This window comes from Bactrocera oleae, chromosome X (genome assembly GCF_042242935.1).
Source record: "Bactrocera oleae isolate idBacOlea1 chromosome X, idBacOlea1, whole genome shotgun sequence".
In the NCBI taxonomy this organism is placed as follows: domain Eukaryota; kingdom Metazoa; phylum Arthropoda; class Insecta; order Diptera; family Tephritidae; genus Bactrocera; species Bactrocera oleae.
Genome location: NC_091541.1, coordinates 33,461,918 through 33,483,709, shown reverse-complemented (window position 1 = coordinate 33,483,709; position 21,792 = coordinate 33,461,918). Strand labels below are relative to the sequence as shown.

Here is a 21,792-nt window from a genome sequence, read left to right as displayed (position 1 = left end):
GTTAAAAATTTCGACCGTACATTTCCTTTACATAATAAAACCATTGGACCACCGTAAACGACGCGAATTTGCTAACTTTGCTTTGGAACAATTTTAAAACCATTTAAGTGGTGCGGCAAATAAACAAAACTGTCAATTCTGGTGCAAGGAAAATCCACAAATTCTTCATAAACAACTATTACATTCATCTAAAAAGACAGTTTGATGTGGTTTCGGGTCATTGAATTCGTTCCTGCAAAAGAATCGATTGTACTTCCCAATAAATAAAAAACATTTGAATTTCCTTAAAAATTGCTGTTTTTTTTTAAATCATATCACTCTTATTGGAAAACCCTTTACATAAATAGTGTCCTGCCGTCGTTTTATATAGAAAATATTTGATGTCGCATTTTTCTTACGGCAAAATCCTTGAATGAAAGAGCAGACTGCAGGATTGGACGGTTTAGGTATTAAACTTCAATTTAGTCTATTGACTTTTTAACATATTTTTCAATGCAGGGCGATATAGCCAAAGGTTTCAGAATCGTATAAATTATACAATTATGTATAAACTTTGTTTAAGTTTTAATACATTTATATTCTAATACGACACAATTTTGGTAATAACTTTTTGTAAATAGAGTAAAATCTCAACTCCGGAGATGCTATTTTTATTTATGTTATAATGTAACGGTATGCAATTTTATATAACAATCCGTTTTACGAAATACGAATCACCTCTATTTACAAACGCATAAACACTGTCAATTCAGCAATTTGTTCGAAATTATTCGAGTTTATTTAGTATTAATATAATGCAAAAAAAAATTTTAGAAAAAAATTGCAAATGTGTGCATAGGTAACGTGATTAGAAGTACTGTGACTTTTGACCTAAATAATACTTCAATGCTTGCAAAATTGTTCGATTTTCCGATACGAAATGTAAGTGAGGCTCGCAGCGTATTATTGTACATTTACCACTATAATAAAACTTCTTATTGCTAAGATTTAAATTAATAATAATACCTTGAGACGCGCTTATAACTGCATTAAATAATTAAACTTTCAATAAAAAATGATACACGTATACTTTTACAATCCGTTACTTGCTGCAGTTGTAGAATTTATCATCTATCATGTTCATAAAAAAAAGTTACGTGTATATTTATAAGTTTAGTATGTAGTGTCAGTCTGATTAGAATGTATATTTGCTTCAGTCTAGTATGATCGGCATCTGCGGTGATTTGCTGGCATAACTGACTGAAGTAATTTTCCGCAAAATATAACAATTAAAACTATGAGTCAACAGTAGCCATAACCAAGATATAGCAAATTTATAGCTAATTGATGGTAGAGATGGTTAATTGGAGTTGAAATATTGTACATGAATTATTCGTCTGCAATTCGGCAGTTGCTCATCTTGCAATAGCTAAAAAAAAAAAATTAAAAAAATTAGGAAATATATTTATGTTACTAAACAAGATAAGATAGATATTAAGTTTACCACTCTTATTTTGTTAGCGAGTTTAGAATAGGATACAAAGCTTCCGTAACAGCCTTTGTCTGTGGCTTATGGTTGCATTTTACGTACTCACCGTTTCTAAACATACTGGAACACCCACTAAAATTATCTAAATTAATATTGTCCCTTAATGTGTAGTGCGACATATTTAAGAAATTATTTGCCTTAGTTAGTAATTTATTTTCAAGAGAATAATTTTCATGCAGATGTCAGCAAGCAGAAGTTTCTTCTCCACTTAACGTAAACGCCACGGTTTCCAACTTATGTGATAAATTAATTTTTTTGCAATTCAGATCCGTATCTAAAGCATGAACGATCTGTAGAGAAGATGAGAAATTTATAAAAGTAATTAATAAAAAAATATTTTTAATACGCCAAAATAATAGGAATTCATGAAACATAACACCCAAATTTAATTGCGTTTTATGTTACTGGGGGAATAATTTTTTTCCACAAGAGCTACTTTCACCTTCGTGACAATTAGTGTGTGAAATCCTCGCTTGAAGAACAGAAACAGCACTACATAATTCAATATTGTATAGGAGAGTATCAAGAACTATGCTTATTTATAAATAAAAATGAGTTTCAGAGATATATATTTGTCAAATCTAAGTGTAAACGGAATGTTTGATGTTTATGTTCATATACCTTGATGATTTCTCATGCAAAAATATACTCGCAACAACATTAAAAACTGTGCGGCAAACTTCTCTACCACATTTTTAACGTGAAATGATCTGTATGAATAAAATTATCGTATTTTGTATCCGAATAATCCTGAAGAGATTGTTTGGGCGTCTTTGTGTTAAGAAAACGTCCGGTACTTATGATTTAATGGTAAGCGACTGGAGGCAAAAGATTCGCGACTTTTCCAGCGGAACGGTCAACAAGCAATACAGCAAGTGTAACTATCAATTTATTGGAGATACTTTTTTGTGCCCCCATCATAATAACTATTGTGGAATATTTGTGCACACGGATTTTTTGATATCATATACTGCTGAGTTATAAGGGTTGTCTAACGTACCTCATCCCAATATTTTGTAACGTATATATAGAGCTCTTTTAACGCCACTATCGAATCAAACTCATCACTCTGTTGCACTGATAACTGCTGCATAGCTGTACTAATTTCTTGATCACTTATTTGAGGCAAACGAGCGATATCGCGATAAAATTGTCTAACCATCTTACGATACTGGGGAATGTCCTAAAAATAAAATAAAACTATATAAAACCACCGCACTTAACAGCACATTCGGTACAAACCACCTTTGCAAATAACAACTTGTTAGACGGAGAATCTTTTCCAAGCCGATGCTCAGTTGTTGAACACGCATCCATAAAAGTTTGCGCTATTACGCTTAGGCAAGCGTCCAAAGTTACTGTCTTATTTACATCGAAAATAAAGTCTGGATTCTTTATAAAATTTACCCAAAACCGCAACGGTAAACTGTTTGATTTCCATGCTTGGAGAATTTCTGTGTCTACAATTTGGTGTCTTCGTGCGGCTTCGTCAAAAAGATCAAATAGCCACTTTACAGGCGGAGGTAATTCTTCATTTACAGTTAGTATCGTAGCAAAAAAATCATCAACAAATTTGTGTATAGTCCCTTTAGCTGCCAACAATCTCGTTAAATAAACTTCAGGTATAGTCTTGTTTATGCGGTCACTAACTACGCTACATGCAGCAGAAGCTACGTTGCCACCGGAAATGGCGGTATTTTTAATATTCATAAAATGATCATTCCCAACTGGCTTCACCAAATGATACACTCGCGGTTGCTGAGGTCCACTTTCGATGTCATTGTTAATAATAATTTGAGATTGCGAATTATTAATGTAATAAACTGTAAAAATATCTAATTAATTAAATTTACATTGCTTTATGGTTATGTTTTATTACAATTATGATACGATTGCTGATGTTTATTGTAATGTGTATTATAACCATCACCTTGACGTGCTATCAGAGACATAACTGCAGATTCCTTCACACCATAATGGGCCAGAGTGTTCAGGCGTTTCCATCCATTTATTGTCTTGGTGGTTAAATCCTCATCTTGCAATGTTAAGTGACCGCCACGTCCATGACGCCATTCTAAATCGACTTCGTTCACTGAAGGTCGGCATGAAAACGGTGTATTTTTAAACAGAGCATCCAGTACCTTCGATTTTACTTGTGAAATAGTATCCCAATCAAGTACTTTGCACTGGACTTTTTCATCAAGATCATCCTGGACTATGTGCAACATCACAATAGAATGTGGGATTTGCTCGTGTAGTAAGCGCTCTTCTGATAACGAGTACCGTGCCTCATGTGTTATAGCATCTACAAGACCTTTCTCTATTTGATGCTTGATGGCTTTGAATAATAAGAATAAACTTGAACCAGCATATTCTTTTAAGTAGTCGTACATACAAATGGCCATGTAATTGGTAAGCATTTTTTCGACTACACTTTCAGTACGGCGTAACATTAATTGCGGATACTTCCCCACCACTGACTTATCCACTAAACGTAATAATAGACACTTCAAAATCTCTGTGGCATATTCCATTTTATTCATCAAAACGATCATTAACAGCGAAGCAACATTAACTCTACCCGAATAAAAAATTAAGGTTTGCACAAATTAAATATTAATTTACTTACTTGTCGCGGATGGTGAACGTTTTCTGAGATTCGAGTGTTTCAATAAATGTCAATACAAAATATTTGTTGCTTATCAGTTGTTCGAATTGTAGCATAGCTGTATCATAGGGAGTATGAGGAATATTCATTCGTAGCTAAAAAATGAATACAAAAAAGAAATATGATTAACTAATTATTGAATAAAACAAATTAAAAGAGTATTTCATTTTAGTAAAATGTTGATTTAAAAAGATTTGAGGGAGCAAAACAATGAAGACCTGGTAAGAAACTGACATTCTTTTTTAATCAATCTTACCATGTAATTGGTCTGGGCTAAATACAAAACTGCATATTTATAACGATTATTCTATTTTGCTACAAAATTTAATAATAATTAGACAACTATCCCATTAATTGTTAGGCCATTGACAGAAAAGATGTATCCCTTTTGGTAAGCACTATTTGCGCAAATTTTTATTCCGATCTCCATTGGCGCTTGTTTTATATATCTTAAAATTAAAGAATCTGATAAAAATTTAAAATGGTGTTATTTAGGAAATTTTTCATTATTCAATTTATCACATTTCACCGGTATAATAAAAAGAAAATACTAGAAATGTTTTGATCAAGTTCAGTTGAGCAGCTTTAGCAGTCGGTGAGATATGGACATCAAACCTTTTAGAAACAGGACAACGTCTACTCCTTATCGTACTTCTTTGTACCAGGTTTTGGTTACAGCGCTTTATGTTTTTTCGATTAATGACATTTTGTGGGCGAGTTTGCCCATCTGCACTAGCCTAACTAAAGTTCCAAGGCATCTCAATTGCCTCTCAAGTTATAGCTTGCCCGAACGGCATAACTAAACTATTGTATTCTGAACAAACATATTCCGAGAGTATAAGAAGTAGGAGAAGGAAGTGGGAAACGTTTTGGAATTTTTACGAAAGTAAAGTAATAACAAGTAAGGAAGGGCTAAGTTCGGATGTAACCGAACATTTTATACTCTCGCAAAGTCAAATGGTATACTCGTTTGAGATATATTTGTGGATTGACTGATGTTTTCGGTAGAAGGTCAACTATAGGCACTGGGGTCCACATATTTAGTACTTAGGGGCTTGAACAGTTTTGGTTCGATTTAGACAATTTTTGGTCACAAGGTGGCATACTTTGATCGCATTATTCACGCAAAGTTTTATCCCGATACAGTCATTGTTGCCTGATTTGCATAGTGGAAAGTGAAATAATCAGATGGAATTTAAAATGGTGTTATATGGAAAGTAGGCGTGGTTGTAGTCCGATTTCGCCCATTTTTGCACTGTGACATAGAAACATGAAAAGAACGTTATGCACCGAATTTGGTTGAAATCGGTTAAGCAGATCTCAAGATATGGGTTTTCACCTAAAAGTGGGCTGTGCCACGCCCACTGTCTAATTTTGAACGCGGTTCCTATAAAGTCATCTCATACCATCCCAGAGATAAAATTTAATGTCGCTGGCGTGTTTATTGCTTGATTTATTGCGCTTTTAGTAGTTTTTAACAGTACCGTTATATGGGGAGTGGGCGGAGTTGCCACCCGATTTCAACTATTTTCACACTGTAGGTAGAAGTTCTAAACTCGTCTCTTCATCCTGATCATTCCTAACTCGATTCGTTTTAGGTGGTACCAACAACCGTGAGGTGAACAAAACTATTATACTCTGTAGCAACAGGTTCCGAGAGTATAATAAAACAATAATAAAAAATATGTGATATTAAAATATAAATATTAAATATCTGCTATTAAAATATACTCCTACTTATACCAAGAATGATATATAAATTTACCTTCGGTACTACCAAAATTGGGTGGTCGGAAACTCCAGGAAAGAACACTTTCATTATGTAATTGACATGGTCGAGCGTGGGTATGCCTGTAGTTTCTAAATCAGCTGTCAAATCCGTCAAATCTGTTTGCAATTCGGCAAAAGCTTGTTTACATTCTGAACGCACATTGCTTTCCAATGTAATCATTTGAATTTGAATTCGTTTGTATTCACGCTCAGCTTGCGTTGATTTTCTTCTATAGATAATTAAAACTACAAACAAAGCTACTAGTGCGGTGATAACTGTTACAATAATAGCTACTAGCGCATTAGAGAATGTGTATGACTTATGTATGTCATACTTTAAATGACCGATCACAAAACGTAGATTTCGACCGACTTTTACAACAACTAAAGGCAAAGAGTTTGGCTGCTCCACACCAGTTTCGTCAGTTGGAACTGGCTGGTTTTCTGGAGGAATACAAACTAATTGGTTTAGAGCTAAGCTTGTAATATTACACCGCATAGTACCAATTGTTACATTTACATCATACTCATCAGCAGCAATGTTTAATTGTTCCCCTTCTATTACTAGGGTATCGCCTTTATACAACTTAATACCCCCCGGAAACGGAGAATACTTCGGGTCAGGCACGTAAACCATGATGCTACGCATGCTTTGAAAGTATTTACTTAAATCGCGTACCCACTGTACATTGTCCATAATAAAGCCTACTTGAAGGCTTAACTGTGTTTCTCGTATTTTAACAAAAGCGGTAACATCAGAACTAGCACCAGTTCCAGGAAAATAACCACCACCACTGTTGCTTGCCGATGTGTACATATATGAGTTATCTTTACTTTGTGGGCTACGTTTGTTAATAGTACCAAAACTATATTTAGCAAGTGGTGAAACAGATGAGATAGCAGCCGCTGTTGGAAATTGGTCTAAAAAAGCTTTGTACTCCAAAAATTTCAAATTAACTGCTGGCGATGGGCATTCCATCTGATTTGAGTTTATGACTGTGCAAGCACTTTTATTTACACGTTCATTGTCAATCATTACTTCCAATTCCGGCTTCTGTATCGAGTGGAGGTGTATACCATGTACTGTCATTACCCTTCCTCCACTTATAAAACTACGTAAAGGTTTTATTTGCATTATTCGCGGATCTTCTGTATAATTAAATATGAAACACACTCGTGGCGTGAGTGTAAGATAATGGTGATTATAAGCCAATTCAGTGGTTACAACATGATGTTGGCTATACAATCTTTCTTGTTGATGAGTGTGTGGCAATAATGGGTTTTTGCAAGTATATGTACGATTAGCACCATCTATGACTAAATGTAAAGTTCGTATTGGTTCCGGTCGAGTAGCTTCGGAAGTAATGCAAGTTAAGCGGGAGGAGGATGCTTGAGTAACATTTATATGACATTCATATTCATCTAGAAATGCCCGAATACGTGACCCGATATTGAGATACTTTCCCATAAGGGAAATTTGAGTACCTCCTGACCTAGGTCCCAGTGTTGGCTGCAGTCCATTAAGTTGTATATTCTTGTAGTGAAACTGGACACTAGACTCAGTATAGCCAGCTTCGTTCGCAACTTTTATAGAAGCGGAGAGCTCATGCGTAACAGGGCCAGTTCGACATTCAATTTTTACAGAAATTTCATAATTAACCAATTCACATGGAACCTTGCCAATAGATATTTTCCCTCGAACATCTTCTTCTCGTATGCCAAGATTGCTACCTTCAATAGTAATTAAGGTTCCGCCTTCAATTGGTCCCGATAATGGTTTAATCATGTCAATGCGGGGACGAGGACAATCATGGGCACGAACTAGCGAATATGGCGAGCCGTATATTACTACCGACTGTTCTAGTATATCAGTCGAACAAGTTTCGTTGTAGACACACGAATTACCACACCACGCACATTGATATTTCGGGTCTCTTGTAACGCATAAACTGCAATCAGCATGCTCCCGATGTGAACCCAATACATCACATTTGTATAGAATGATCGTTGCCGTATCGACATAATGTTGTCGATTCCATGTAATATCCACTTTAGCTTCATATTCACGGGTGTTTGTTTCGTAAAAATACTAAATGTACATGTAAATTAGAATACAATAAGAAATTTCACAACTTATTTACGTACCAGAGTTTTCTCGCATACCACAATATTATTAGATTCAATTCGCGCTGGTAAAAGCATTTGAGATGTTTCTATTTGAACTGTGCACAGAAATCCTGAATGCGCACTTTTTGGTTTCGGTAGGTTTTCAATTTCTAGTCTTATTTCCTTTGGCACTTGTACAGGTAGTAATATCGGTTGGCGGAAGGATTTTAAGTGGGGGCAGAGTTTTTCATTAACAATTACGTTCTCCATATTTCTGCAGTGCTCCATTCGATGTACACACCTATTATCATAAATGCACCAATTACAACCCCAAATACTCTGAACGCAGTTCTGACAAGTGTTATGTCGGGAACAATCAAAAAATGCGAAAGAACGTGATACAAAGTCTTTATTTGTTTCGGAACTTCGAACAGCCAGTGGAACAAGAACATGGTCCATATTTGGAAGTATATTAGGCCTTTCCTCTAATAGCGGAGTCATACAAGCTAATCCGTTTTCAATAACATCAGCGTCGATGGGAGTAGAATTCCCAAAAACACAACGATATTTCGCATTGAATGGTTCTGGCAAGGTACGTATAATTAACTGAACCTCTGTTCGCTCAGTAATAGGTATCTTGTCTGGAACAACCGACTCGAAATCGATACATTGTTGACCACTTCCTAAGGAGAGCCAACGAGCAGCCGAAGTGTCTTTTTGACAAGTAGATCGTACAGTACATCGTTTTTCCAAAGAACACCAGCCACAAAAGGGGTCACGGGACTCCAAGCACGTGGAGCAATTTGTGTAAACAGAGCAATGTTCAACTCTTAACTTGGTTATCTAAAAAATATTAAAGTGAATATATAACGTCTGCTAAAATAAGGATAGTTGTTAAATGTAGTATATGTATGCTGGTGTAATTCGTGGAAAGAATTTCACACGCTTTCGCCAATAAACTATAGTATATCCTATATTATACGTTCAATTAATTTTGTTAAGATATCTTATATATTGACCGATATACACGGTATAAACCTAACCGGCAGTTTGAAATTCTTAAATTATTTCGACTTATTTTAGACGTGAGATAGCATTGCGAAAATGCATAATATGTGTCATTATCTCTCGATTTGTTTACTGTAATGTGTAAGATTTTAAAAATTATGGGAAATTGCCCATTTTCAAATTATATTATAAGAATGTAAAAATAATATTATACATCAAATTTGGTTATTGGCCAAGTAGTTCCTGGGATATAGGATTTCGGCCTGAGGTGAGCGATGCTACGATCACTGTCCAATTTTATCTTTGATTATCTCTTTTAATTCCATCCTTTGACATGCATTACTTTCTTTTATTTTTTACTCCAATTTTTAAAATAACAAGAAAAAACATCAACTTCGGTTTCGTCAAAGCTACAATCAGAGAAATAATTATACATTCTTTCTCTTAAATATTAAAAACACTATGCATAACCAAAGTTGCTTTATAATAATTTAGTTCTGTTTAATGAATTAAATTTAAGAAAACTTGAAAACTTAGACAATAATCCATCTAAAAATCATAAGATATAACGTCGACATAGCAAATATATGTCCTGCGTGCAATGAGTCTCCGCATGACACTAACTACCCATTTGCATGCCCAACGAACCCCACTCATCTAACACCCATTTCCCGTGGAAACAGCTCGTTTCCTGGGCTTCCCGTTAAATGACCTCGGCGAGCACTTGATTCCGATCGTTCATTCTGTATTTTGTACACTAGATTAAAACGATCTGAACACCCATCTTAAATTTCGCGAAGATATCTCGTCAAATAAAAAAGTTTTCCATACAAGAACTTGAGTTTGATTGGTAAGTTTGTATGGCAGCTATGCTATAGTGCTCCGATCGGCGGTTGCGACATGTGAGCAGTTTCGTGGGGAGAAAAGAACGTGTGCAAAATTTAAATTAGCGTATATACAGAACGCTACGGACAAGCCTAAATCGACTCAGCTCGTAACGCTGATCATTTATTTATATATTTTAAAGGGTCTCCGGCGTTTCCTTCTGGGTGTTACAAACTTCGTGGCAAACTTAATATACTTTTTTTTACTGTCTTATTTAATTCCATAGCACCACTAGAATATTGTCCTAAATTCTCAAGTTGATACCAGTAATAATTTTCGAGATACAGCTTTGGAAAGTTGCGCGCTCGAGGTCAGCTATATGGTCACTTAAAACTTTAAACGCGTTTTTCTCGAAACTGTGTTTTCAAAGTCGGTTGTCAAGATTTCTCGAACACTACTCAACAGATCTTGATGAAATTTCATAGAGGTGTTTGAGATACAATATACTCGTGCTTAGACGAAGGATTTTTTTTTCAATTACAACTATTTAAAAAAAACAAAGTGTCGAGCAAATTTGACCGAAACTTTCAATTTCAACTTTTTTTTTCCTTCGTTCAAGCACGAGTTGGTGGTCTTACGGTCTTAACTAAAACCCATATATTTTTCTTTCAGTTTAGATGATCCTGTCCTGATCCTGTTATGCTGACAACGCGGACGCACCTTTTTTTGTTTTAAATTTTTGAAAATCTTAGAAATTATTCTATAAATGTGTATCTTTAAGACAGAAAAAAGTTTCTATAAAAAAAATTATTGAAAATAGGCCTTGTTTTACCCGACAAAACCCATGTAACCCCTTAACAGGTCTCCGCCATCTGACTCCATAGATACATCTATCCGTGGTGGAGTTCGGATGCGAGGCTTTTTTAACTCAATGCCATCACTGAAGGTGAGAATAAAGAGCAACCCTGCTGCATGGTGTAGTTCCCAGGGTAAGAATTTTAACTTCATAGTTATTGATCCAAACAGGGTTAAATCGCCGAAACGATAGCCCGTCAGCCGATAAAATCCGGGTCAATTCCGGTAACGTAGGACCGCCGTTGTGGGAACATTCGGGGACTGGAATCGATATATTTGAAAGTTAGCGGAAATCTACGCTAAGCTATATTATGCGGTCAGACAGCACTTAAATCAATCTCGCCTCACGAGAACTAATCACTATTGGTCCAGGAGTGCTTAGAAAGGCGGGACAGGGTGCACCAAATGAGATTACTAGGGCACTAGAACATAGCCGTATGAGCTGGCTGAAGAATTAATGCAACGGCTACCAGGCTTCTGGAACCTTCTTCGCATTAGGACACCATAACATAAAGAAGTTCCGCAAGAACAAAGAGGAGAAAGCGACAGGGACTAGATGCATATATGTTGCCAGTGGCAGTACCAAATTTTGCTGGAAGGGTAGAACCTTAAAAAGTTCAAGAAAATTATAAAACTGTACAGGGACAATTACTGAAGCATCATTTACTGGACACAGTAAACTTAAGAGGCATCTGGTTTTGAATGTGTAGGACTCAATCCGATCCTGAGATTTATCAAGAGATGTGAAGAAGGGACGGTACAGTATGTACCTCTATCAGACTATAATTCCATTCAATGATGTGTGGCAGGTAGTGAGTTCGGTCTATAAATAATAAAAACGTTATATGTTTTTTTAACTCACCTTATGCTCCGAAAGAACGTACAAAAACTCTTTATTAACAGACATCATTGTATCCTGTAAGATTTTGTTTCCAGGGTCGACGGCTATCTCTTCGTATTCGCCTGCATTGTTACCCGATATTAATACTTTTTTTATTGAACCAGTTTCAGTACCCAAAAATGCCAAAGAATGAGGACCAGTAGTCGTGGTAGTAACTGATGTTATACTAACATTATCGAAATGAAGTAGTGCTTGCGCTGTAATTGGTGATGACCCACTGATTTTTAATCCCACGGTGCAAAAGTTTTGAATATTCCCTATAGTCTGAAAAACATTAAGACAAAGCCATTACAGTTTTACTAAGCATTTAATGAAAATACATACTCCTGCTACTGGACAGTGACCATCATCGATAGTTCCTGAGATATAGCCTAAATTTCGATCTTTGATTGTACCATTGAAGCACATATGTATATTTTCGTTAAATACTTCCTCAATATCTTTGAGACTGTATAAGCACATAGCCGAATTGCCCTCTGCTTGGTCAGTAATCTCATTAGAAGGTGAAAAGACCGCAACTAAGACAAAATCGTCACGCTTTATTCCCAAGTATTGTGCTAGTTTTTGTTCTGCTTGAGTTATCTTTGCGTCGCGTAAGATGTTATAGTCGACATTGTTTTTAGTAGCAAGGCATTGAATGGTTACCTCAGTATAAGTGTCATAATTCGGATCCGTAACACAAATCCTTGCTAATCGAGTAACATAGCCAGCCTCATCAGCCAAGTGAGATTTTTTCTGCACTATAGCAAAATAGGCATATTCTGATGAATTAAATCCATAAACGTAGTTAACAAGAAAATGATCTCGATATTTTACATCTATATTAATAATAGATTGCTGTATTGAAAATTCAACGTAATTTAAATCATCTAAACGGCGCGATGAAATCGCCGGCACGTCATGCCTATAATCGCCAACATTTGTAAATGTTGTACCAACATAAAGAATATCCTCATCCTTCCATGAATATTTTGCTGGACCAACATATGCATATGTGGATGCAAACTCATCATTTGCTGCCAAAGGCGTTTCAATAAATTTTGGAGAATTCGGGAAGTTAGTAAGATTGTACATTTCACAGGCTCCTAAAGAATAAACATATGGTTATATAAAAAATCTATGAATATTTATATAAACACAATTACCTTGTCGTACACTGCCGCAGACAATAAGAATTCCAACCCCTTCCATATAATTAACAATTAGTATTTTATTATGATTATCAACCAATGTTGTTTCCACATCTTGGGGGCAGCCACTGGCATGACATTGTGGCGAATCATATTTTGGTCCAGTTAACGCCTGAGATAAAACTCGTAAATTTTCATTTAATTGTAGTATCTTATTAGTTGCCCCGGCGTAAAAAACTTTCCGCTTAAAATCATATGTCAAATGTGTAAAATAATTCCTGCTTTGGGAACCACTCATAGTGTTTGGAAGTGAGCGATTTAGGGAATTTAAAGTTATGGTTGAAGTGGTAACACTTTCGGAACTTCCATCGCTGTTACCAAGGGCCCCTTCAGGCAAATTAAATTGAGCTACTATATCACTGGATGAAAATTGCAAATTTATATGAGAAGTAGCGTTTGTACTGATTGTATTAGACGATGCGCTGTCTAATTTGCTTCGACCGCCTTCACTCAATGCGGCATCGACGCTTAAAGTATCGCAGGAGATAAACAAGCATATAGCGCTAAAAGTATAAAATCTAAATATTCGTAAAAGGATCTGCCTTTTCCGACGCCGCCAAAGTCTATATTGTACAAAACCATTACCGTATGTACTGGCAAAATCTGGTGACATAGAAATGGAGTTCCGTTCGCCATTATTGGGACGAAATAAGCAGTGAGACATAGCTGTTACTGTTCCTAGGACGGTATCAATCACTTTCCCATCTCGTTGATTACACTCATGGGTCGAATTAAGCATTTGATGTAATAGGACTGTATATTCTGATATATTTTTTGATATTTAAGTAAAGAGTTAATTAAAATTGCTTTCCAATGTAGCTATTTTTATTGATATATTATAAAAATATATTTAATGATGAATTGGCAGTAAGAAATTTTTCTTCATAGTCTACGCATTCCGAGGCATTATGATTTCGTGTTTCATCCACTATTCTCCAACGGTGCTATTTCATATTTTATATTCTGATATTGCGAAATCTATTTTAAATCACTTTAATTTTCTCTGCCAAAGCATTAGATGTTGCATCAGTCTTTACTTGTAATTAAGTTCAATTTACTTCTAAGAAATCCTCCTTTTTCCATTTAAACGAATACACTGAAAGATATTAAACACAATCTAAGTTATATATGTAATGTAACGGCTTAATAAGGAAATTAATTTTTATAATTACCAACTAAGCTACTAACATTATGTAACTATATAATATATACAAGTGAATAATATAAGTGAAAAATTAATCATGAATCGAAAAATTGTATACGTAAATTTGGTGAATATTTCGACTTCAAATGCAAGTACCTCAAGATGTTAGATGTTTTTTCCCAAAAAATTTTTTTTTATAATCTACAAATTTCCAACAGGCCAAGCAAAAAAAATTAAAAAATTTTTTTTTTGCTCCACCCTTATATAGGTATATATGTATGTATATATATTCTTAATCTGGGGAACCCCTATCCGCCCACAGCAAATTCAACCCAGGATTGGGAGGATGCTATTCTAAAGCCTATATATTATATAATATATATTTATGTGTAGACCATTTATGTCACGTTAAACTTATAATTTATATACATACTTTATGCAAAATCAGAGTTTCTTATTAAATTATTAAAAATCACTAGAAAATCCGGCCACGTGTAGCTCAGGACAAGATATAAATTATATCTTATTATCTTGAACTATTTAATGTGATGAAAACGTTATTGCCGATATAAGAATACAATGAATTAAGATTTCAACTTAAGGTATACATTTGAAAATGATGCAACACAAATATATGAAAAAAATCAAAGGCAGTCATGAAAACTGTGTACAAAGTGTGCAAAGCCCAGGAAACATCGTGCATTTTTTTACAATTTTTGAACTATAAATATAAATATCTCGAAAACTATGTCTGAGGCGGGTATATGTGATAAATTCCTTAATCTTGAGAACTTCGTCTATCCGTCCTGATCAATTTGAACTACAAACTAAAGGACACCCGGGTATTGGACCGACCAGGGTTATATTTTTAGTAGCGCTGCCGAAGCCCGCAACGCAAAAAGAAGCGCGTTGTTGGACAAGCCAGCGCGTGCGAAGACCGCCAATAACCAATTCCCACAACAGTCGGATTACCGGAATTGTCCCGGATTTTATCCGGCCAAGGGCTGTTGTTTCGGCGATCCAACCCTGTTTGGATCGGTAAGTTCTAGGTTAATTTTGTCGTCATTGGAGAAACGCCTAGCAGCGGGAGTGCTCCGTATCCTCCTGACCCTTGCTGGCATCGAGTCCAACCCGGGCCCCTAAAAATTTTACTGCTGCGTTTGCGCTAGAAGGCTCCATCCAAACTCCACCTCGGTTAGGTGAAATACATGCAATGCTGCCAACGCAATACTGCGACATCTGCCTCAACGGCTGTGCAACCTGCACCATGTTCGCGCACTGCGCCGTCACTCCAGTCGAGTGGCCAAGATAGGACCTCCATGGCCCTAAGGAGCTCTAGGCAGCAAGACTCCCAGTCTGACCAACTCCCTCCCTCTACCTTCATCCGCTCCAATGCCCGTGCGAGAACCACTCAGCAACTTCTGGTTCCTCGCACAGTCTGTTATACGCCAGAACGTCACATCAGTCAAGAGCAATTCTTGTACTGGCTGGTGTCACTTTCTGTCGTGTTCCGGTCTTCACACCACACGTGAGTGGAGTGCGTCGTATGTTGCCCCATGGTGTAGGAGTCTGCTCCCGCAATCACATACAGTGGCGTCGCCAATCAACACCACAGTGCGACAACCGCTCATGCGGATAGTACAGCTGCAACAACCACCACCTACACGCCCATACTCACCCCTAGGATTACGACTGGACACTCGCGACAAACGCGACTCCTACAATTCAACTGCAACGGACTCCATGAACATAGGTGCGCTGCTTCGTGGTGAAAACCGTTTGGTGCTAGGCGACTTTAACGCGCATCACGATCTTTGGCACTCCTGCCTGTCAAATGATCGTAGGGGGATGGAGCTGGCGGAACGATTGACGATTCGACATTCTGCACAATGAATGACGAAGCCCCCACCAGAATTATGGGCACCTGTAATAGCTCGCCAGATATTATCATCGCTAGCGGTGGTCTGATAAATAGTATAACCTGGCGACCTATGCTAACTCTCGCATCAGACCATCTGCCCATAATTATCTCGATGGAGAAACCTCCTGACTTTATTTCTGTGGACAACCGCACCTTTGACTTTAACAAAGCTAACTTCAACGCACTTCCCATTCCTACGGACGTCATCGTTGGCGAGCGTCAATTTCGCAAGGTGATCGCTGCTGCTACTGCTCGCTTCATACCGGCTGGAAGAATCGCGGAACTCCGCCCTAATTTCCCAGCCGAAGCAGCTGTACTAGCAAACGAGCGCGACACCTTACGCCATGCCGATCCCTGAATAAGGGATCTCAATTTGGAGATTCGGCAAATGGTAAATCATCATAAGCGGAAAAAAATGGATAGAGCACCTGAGGTTCTGCAACCTCTCCACCGGTGTAAGTAAGCTTTGAAATACTGTCAAATCCGAGGAAACATGATGATCGGGTTGAAATTCAATTCGATGGCCATGCCTCCTCGAACCCGAAGAAGTGCGCGAGCTATTTTAGCCGGCAGTTTACACTGCACCCTGCGACTGACAAGGCCAAACAATATATTACCCGACGGCAGCGCAAATTGCCAAAAGATTGCGCACCACTTACTTTCACCGATGGGGAGGTTCAGAGTGTCATCAAAAAGGCGAAATCGGTTAAATCCATTGGCCCTGACGGAATAAGCATGCTGATGCTAAAACACCTAACCCCAACGGGAGTAAGCTACCTTAACAAGGTCCTCAACTTGTCGATGGCCACTCTTCAAATACCCGATGTGTGAAAAGTCGAAAGAGCGGTCCCACTACTGAAGCCTGGGAAACACGCCAACAAAGAGGAGTCTTATCGTCCGATAACTCTGCTTTCCCCAGTAGTGAAGACACTTGAGGCCTTGTTACTCCCGACATTCACTCACCACCTGATTCTAGCAGAACATCAGCTTGGCTTCCGAAAAGAGCACAGCACCACCACAGCACTTAGCGTCATAAACGCCCAGATAGTTCATGGCCTAAACCAGAAGCCACTCTGCGAGAGGACGATCCTCGTAGCGTTGGACTTGATGAAAGCCTTCGACACAGTCAACCACACAACGCTACTTGAGGACATCGAACAATCTACGCTCCCTCCAGGTCTGAAGCGGTGGACTATGAACTACCTTAGCGGTCGACATTCATCCGTACTGTTTCGAGGTCAAAACTTCAAACTAAGAAGAATTAAACAGGGGGTTCCGCAGGGTGGTGTCCTCTCCCCTCTACTGTTTAACTTCTACATCTCGAAACTCCCCCAACCACCAGAGCGAATTTCCGTGACCTCGTACGCTGATGACTGCACGATATTGAGTTCGGGCAATGGAATTTTAGGCGTTACACTAGACAGTCTTGGCTCCTTCACTCCTCACACGACCGCAATTACTGTCAAAGTACAGAGCCGCAACAAAATCCTCAAATCGCTAGCCGGCAGCTCTTGGGAAAAAGACAAACAAACGTTGCTGGCGACATACAAAGCAATCGGCCGGCTTGTCCTATACAATGTTTCTCCAATATGGTCGCCTGAATCTAGTGCTATGCAGACGAAAAAGCTCCAGACCTGTCAGAACACTGCACTCCGGACTATCACGGAATGCCTCTTGATGTCCCCAATCGAACACCTACACAGTGAGGCCCGTATGCTCATGGTTAAGGAACATAACGAGCTCCTGACCAAGCAGGTTCTGCTGGATTGTTTTCGTAGAAGCCACCCCTGCAGTCGTCTGCTTGAAGCGGAGCCGCCTCCTAGGAACATCAAGAGGTCTTTCCTTGATTACGTCGACGACATTAGACAGTACGCCGACCGAACTTCGGACGCAACGAACTTCAGACAGGCACAAACCGCCATTCACAGTGGAGCCACCAACACCTTCACCGACTCCACCCATAGCAGACGTAGAGCTCGAGTTGCCTCGCGAAACCAGAGTGACCCTCGCGCAACTTCGTTCTGGATATTGTAGCAGGTTAAACTCCTACTTATTCAGAATAGACCCCGACATTCCAACCACATGTCCTGAGTGCAATGAGTCTCCACATGACACTAACCACCTCTTTGTATGCCCAACGAACCCCACTCATCTAACATTCTTTTCCCTATGGTCCGACCCCGTCGAAACAGCTTGTTTCCTGGGTCTCCCGTTAGATAACCTCGACGACAACCAATCTCGAACTTATCCCCCAAACGGGGATATGTCAAAACACTGCACTCCGGACTGTCACGGGATGCCTCTTGATGTCCCCAACAAAACACCGACATAATGAGACCTTTATGCTTCCAGTTAAGGCATATAACGAGCTACTCTCCAAGCAGTTTCTGCTGGGATGTTTTCGTAGAAACCACCCCTGCAGCGTCTGCTTGAAGCGGAACCGCCTCCTAGGAACACCGTTTGCACGACAGTGAGGTCTAAGTAGCCGGAACAGACCCGGATTTTTATCCGACCAAGGACTGCCAACTGGAAATTACTTAATTACTTCTGCCGCTACAACAGCAACATCAAGAGGTCCTTCCTTGATTACGTCGACGACATTGGACAGTACGCCGACCAGACTTCGGACGCAACTAACTTTAGACATCATTATATTTACTGACTCCCTCTCAGTGAAGTAGGAGTCAAAACACCACCCATCGCAGACGTACAGCTCAAGTTGCCACGTGAAACTAGAGTGACCCTCGCGCAACTTCGTTCTGGATACTGTAGGTATCAGGTTAAACTCTTACTCATCTAGAATCGACCCCGACATACCATATATATGTCCTGCATGCAATGAGTCTCCGCAACCAAATTGAAACTTACCACCCAGACGGGGACTAGGTAACCGTTACAACAACTACAACCGCCTATGTGGAATGGAGAAAATAAAATATATGTGTAAAATCATTATAAATTGAAGAAACACGCACCTTAAATTGTTGAATTTTTAAACTTTAAATGGAAATATCTCAAAAACTATAAGTCAGCGGCAACTGTATATGTATATATTCATAATCTAGAGAACTTCCTCTATCCGCACATATCTATCTTAACCCCGAATTCGGGGGATGATAGGGAACACTTTGGTATACCGTCCCAGGCTTTAGGGGATAAAATGGGTATGGGCGGATAGAGGAGATCCTCCAGATCAAGAATATATATAGATATAGATGCGGAAAACTTATAGTTTTCGAGATATTTACGTTTAAAGTTGAAAATTTCAACTATTTAAAGTACGCATTTTTTCGATTTTAAATGAATTATACACTTATATTTTTAACTTTTATATCCACTAGCACTTCATTAATTCGTTTGTTCACATTTATTCTACATTATATAGTGAAAATATAGCTTAATTCAATATTTAAATTATTGTTAAATTCTATTAACACTGACAATAACAAAAGGGTTGTATAATGTCAAATAACCAGTGTTATCTTTTAGACATCTGTTGTAAATGAACTGAAAAATATGTAAACAGATAATACCCCAAATACGGGAATCCAAAACCTAGAAAAATAAACTATTAGAGAGCATTGATGTTAAGGATTATGTTATACCCTCTATGACAATGTTACTTTTTCTTGTAGAACTTATCTTTGCGTTGGCGGCCTTGGGCCGCACTTCAAAAAAAAAACCCTAGTCGGTCCAACACCGGGGTGTACCAAGGTCTTTTCACGTAAAAATCTTTTTTACCATGGCGGCTTTCGTCCGCGCTTCAAAAAAATAATACTGGTCTGTCCAACTTAGGGGTGTACCAATTTTTTTTTCGCTCAGAAATTATGGGGAAACTTTAGTATACCATCACACGATTTCAGGGTTAAGCGAGGTATGGTTGAATAGATTCTCCAGATAAAGAATACATATAACCGCCGGAAACTTATAGTTTTCGAGATATTTGCATTTTAAGTTGAAAATTTCACAAATTTTATCATACAATTTCTCAATTTATAGTTAATTTTATATTATACACTTGCACATTACTACAATGTTTCTACATATTTATTTTATATTAATTATTTTAATATTCTCTTTAAAAAAGCAGTTTATTTTTACACAATTTTTGTTATATACACAATAACAAATGGGTTATATATTGACAGATAAATTTTGCAAATATCTCGAAAACTATACGTTCCCAGCGGCTATAATTATATATATTCTTTATCTGTATAATCTCTTCTATCCAACCTTACCTAAAGCCGACCCGAAATTATTTTTGCGTTAGCGGCCTTCGGCCGCGTTGTAAAAAAAAATTACCCTGGCAGTTCAACACCGGGGTTTGCAAGTAAAGGAAACTTGACGATCTATTAGTGTCCATCAACAATTATGGTTCCTGTATTTAAGGTATTAAATCTCTTTTTATTTTATTTTTCTTCGTTTGCAATATTCGCTTGAAAAATATGCGCAAAGTGTGTTAAATATATTTTTATATACATATATAGATAAATTATTCAAAAAATTCACTTTTCGCTCACGGATATGTAAGCTTCGCGTTAAAATAAGACGGTTTCAATAAAATTAATTTTTGCGGCCTTCTTCGTTGGGGTTTGAAACCTAACTTCCTCATACTAAAGTTTTCCCAACTTTCTAATCAAAATAGTATCATCAAGAATATTTTCAGTGATCTTTTTGATGACCAACCATGATTATCGGCAAAGTCTGTAGTAAGACATCACCAACGTTAAATTTATCGTTGCTTTTTGTTTTTCACAAAACTGCCTCCATTCCGACGTTTTTATGCTTCTTATTGCGTTTGTTTTGTTATGAACGTCTAATGACAACGTTAATGCTTTTGTGTCGACCGTCCATCTAGCGAAGTAGCTACAATTCCTGGCGATACATCCTGCAATGCGATATTACATTGTGATCGTATGTTTCGCAGTGCATACGACATGCTGTACCTTTTAACATTCCGGAATTTACTTTATTCAGTGGATAAATTACCTCAGATTGTCATCTTAATCTTATATATAATTATAACCATTTAACATATGATAAACAAAAAATGTGCAAAAAATAAATTATTTCCCGACTAAAAATTGAGACACAATGGAGTGTAAAATCGGTTCAATAGTTCAAGCGTTTATAGCGTATAAACTACGATACGCGTAATTTTTACATATAAGGATTATCACGGATAGAATTAAATTATTCACTACTGCCTTTTTTATCATGTATATGGTCCTCTAAAAACAAACGAAATGTCTCAAAGGGAAGAATGACGGACTAGTCAACTCAATTACATATCAAAAATCCCTTATTTTTCATGCAAACAGCAAACCGAACTTTTACTCTATTTTCATACAGCAATATAACGTATACCCAATTATTACAAATCCAATACAATACACACCACACTGCAATCGCAAACTATACAAAGGATCACGAAGTTGGCTGCAATTGTGCTCCCAACAATGTAACAGGGAATATCGACAGGTAATGCACCTTATCTAGATAACTTTACTACCATTGAATGGTTAATGGATATTTTAAATTGCATGAGAGAGACAAAAGATGTCTGAATAATGATTTGAGATTCTCTAAATATGTTCAAATATATAATATTAAGATGCTATTATGGCAGAATTAAAAGAAGGACAATGAAATTATTCGCTTTATTCTTACACATGATTACTCATTGAAGGATGAACGTAAAATGCAACTGTATTTCGTGTATGGCGAAATGATATGTACATAGTTTACGCGCTAATTGTTGGAATTTTGGTACCTGGTAACATGATATGTTTTGTTTTGTAAACTGCAATAAAGCAACGATATATTATTAAAAATAGACATTTTAACATCATGGTAAATAAATACCTTTATAC

At 37.4% G+C, this 21,792-nt stretch overlaps 1 protein-coding gene across 2 annotated transcripts; it reads right to left on the bottom strand.

Moving 5' to 3' along the window:
• Positions 1 to 279: 279 nt before the first annotated feature.
• Positions 280 to 21,330, bottom strand: PlexB (plexin B). 2 transcript variants are annotated; one of them, XM_070112447.1, is made up of 12 exons: positions 20,606 to 21,330; positions 12,807 to 13,947; positions 11,986 to 12,746; positions 11,623 to 11,925; positions 8,112 to 8,915; positions 5,962 to 8,055; positions 4,158 to 4,291; positions 3,408 to 4,105; positions 2,774 to 3,351; positions 2,529 to 2,711; positions 1,575 to 1,818; positions 280 to 1,408 (listed from the first exon to the last, which is right to left on the bottom strand). In XM_070112447.1, exons 2-11 carry the CDS (start codon positions 13,588 to 13,590, stop codon positions 1,711 to 1,713), a joined length of 6,447 nt encoding a protein of 2,148 aa, XP_069968548.1. In that variant the 5' UTR covers positions 13,591 to 13,947; positions 20,606 to 21,330; the 3' UTR covers positions 280 to 1,408; positions 1,575 to 1,710. The 2 variants fall into 2 exon arrangements, with proteins under 2 accessions (XP_069968548.1, XP_036232624.2); XM_036376731.2 differs by having other exon boundaries at positions 3,459 to 4,105; positions 20,606 to 21,329.
• Positions 21,331 to 21,792: the final 462 nt, after the last annotated feature.

What these genes read in the sequence shown, in the direction of transcription:
- PlexB (XM_070112447.1), bottom strand. Translation starts at nt 13,590, where the DNA reads ATGCTTAATTCGACCCATGAGTGTAATCAACGAGATGGGAAAGTGATT. An exon ending in ACGTTCTTTCGGAGCATAAG is followed by an intron (nt 8,916 to 11,622) that starts GTGAGTTAAAAA and finishes AATATTTTTTAG; the next exon opens with ATAACCAAGTTAAGAGTTGA. An exon ending in TTACAAAATATTGGGATGAG is followed by an intron (nt 1,819 to 2,528) that starts GTACGTTAGACA and finishes TCTTCTCTACAG; the next exon opens with ATCGTTCATGCTTTAGATAC.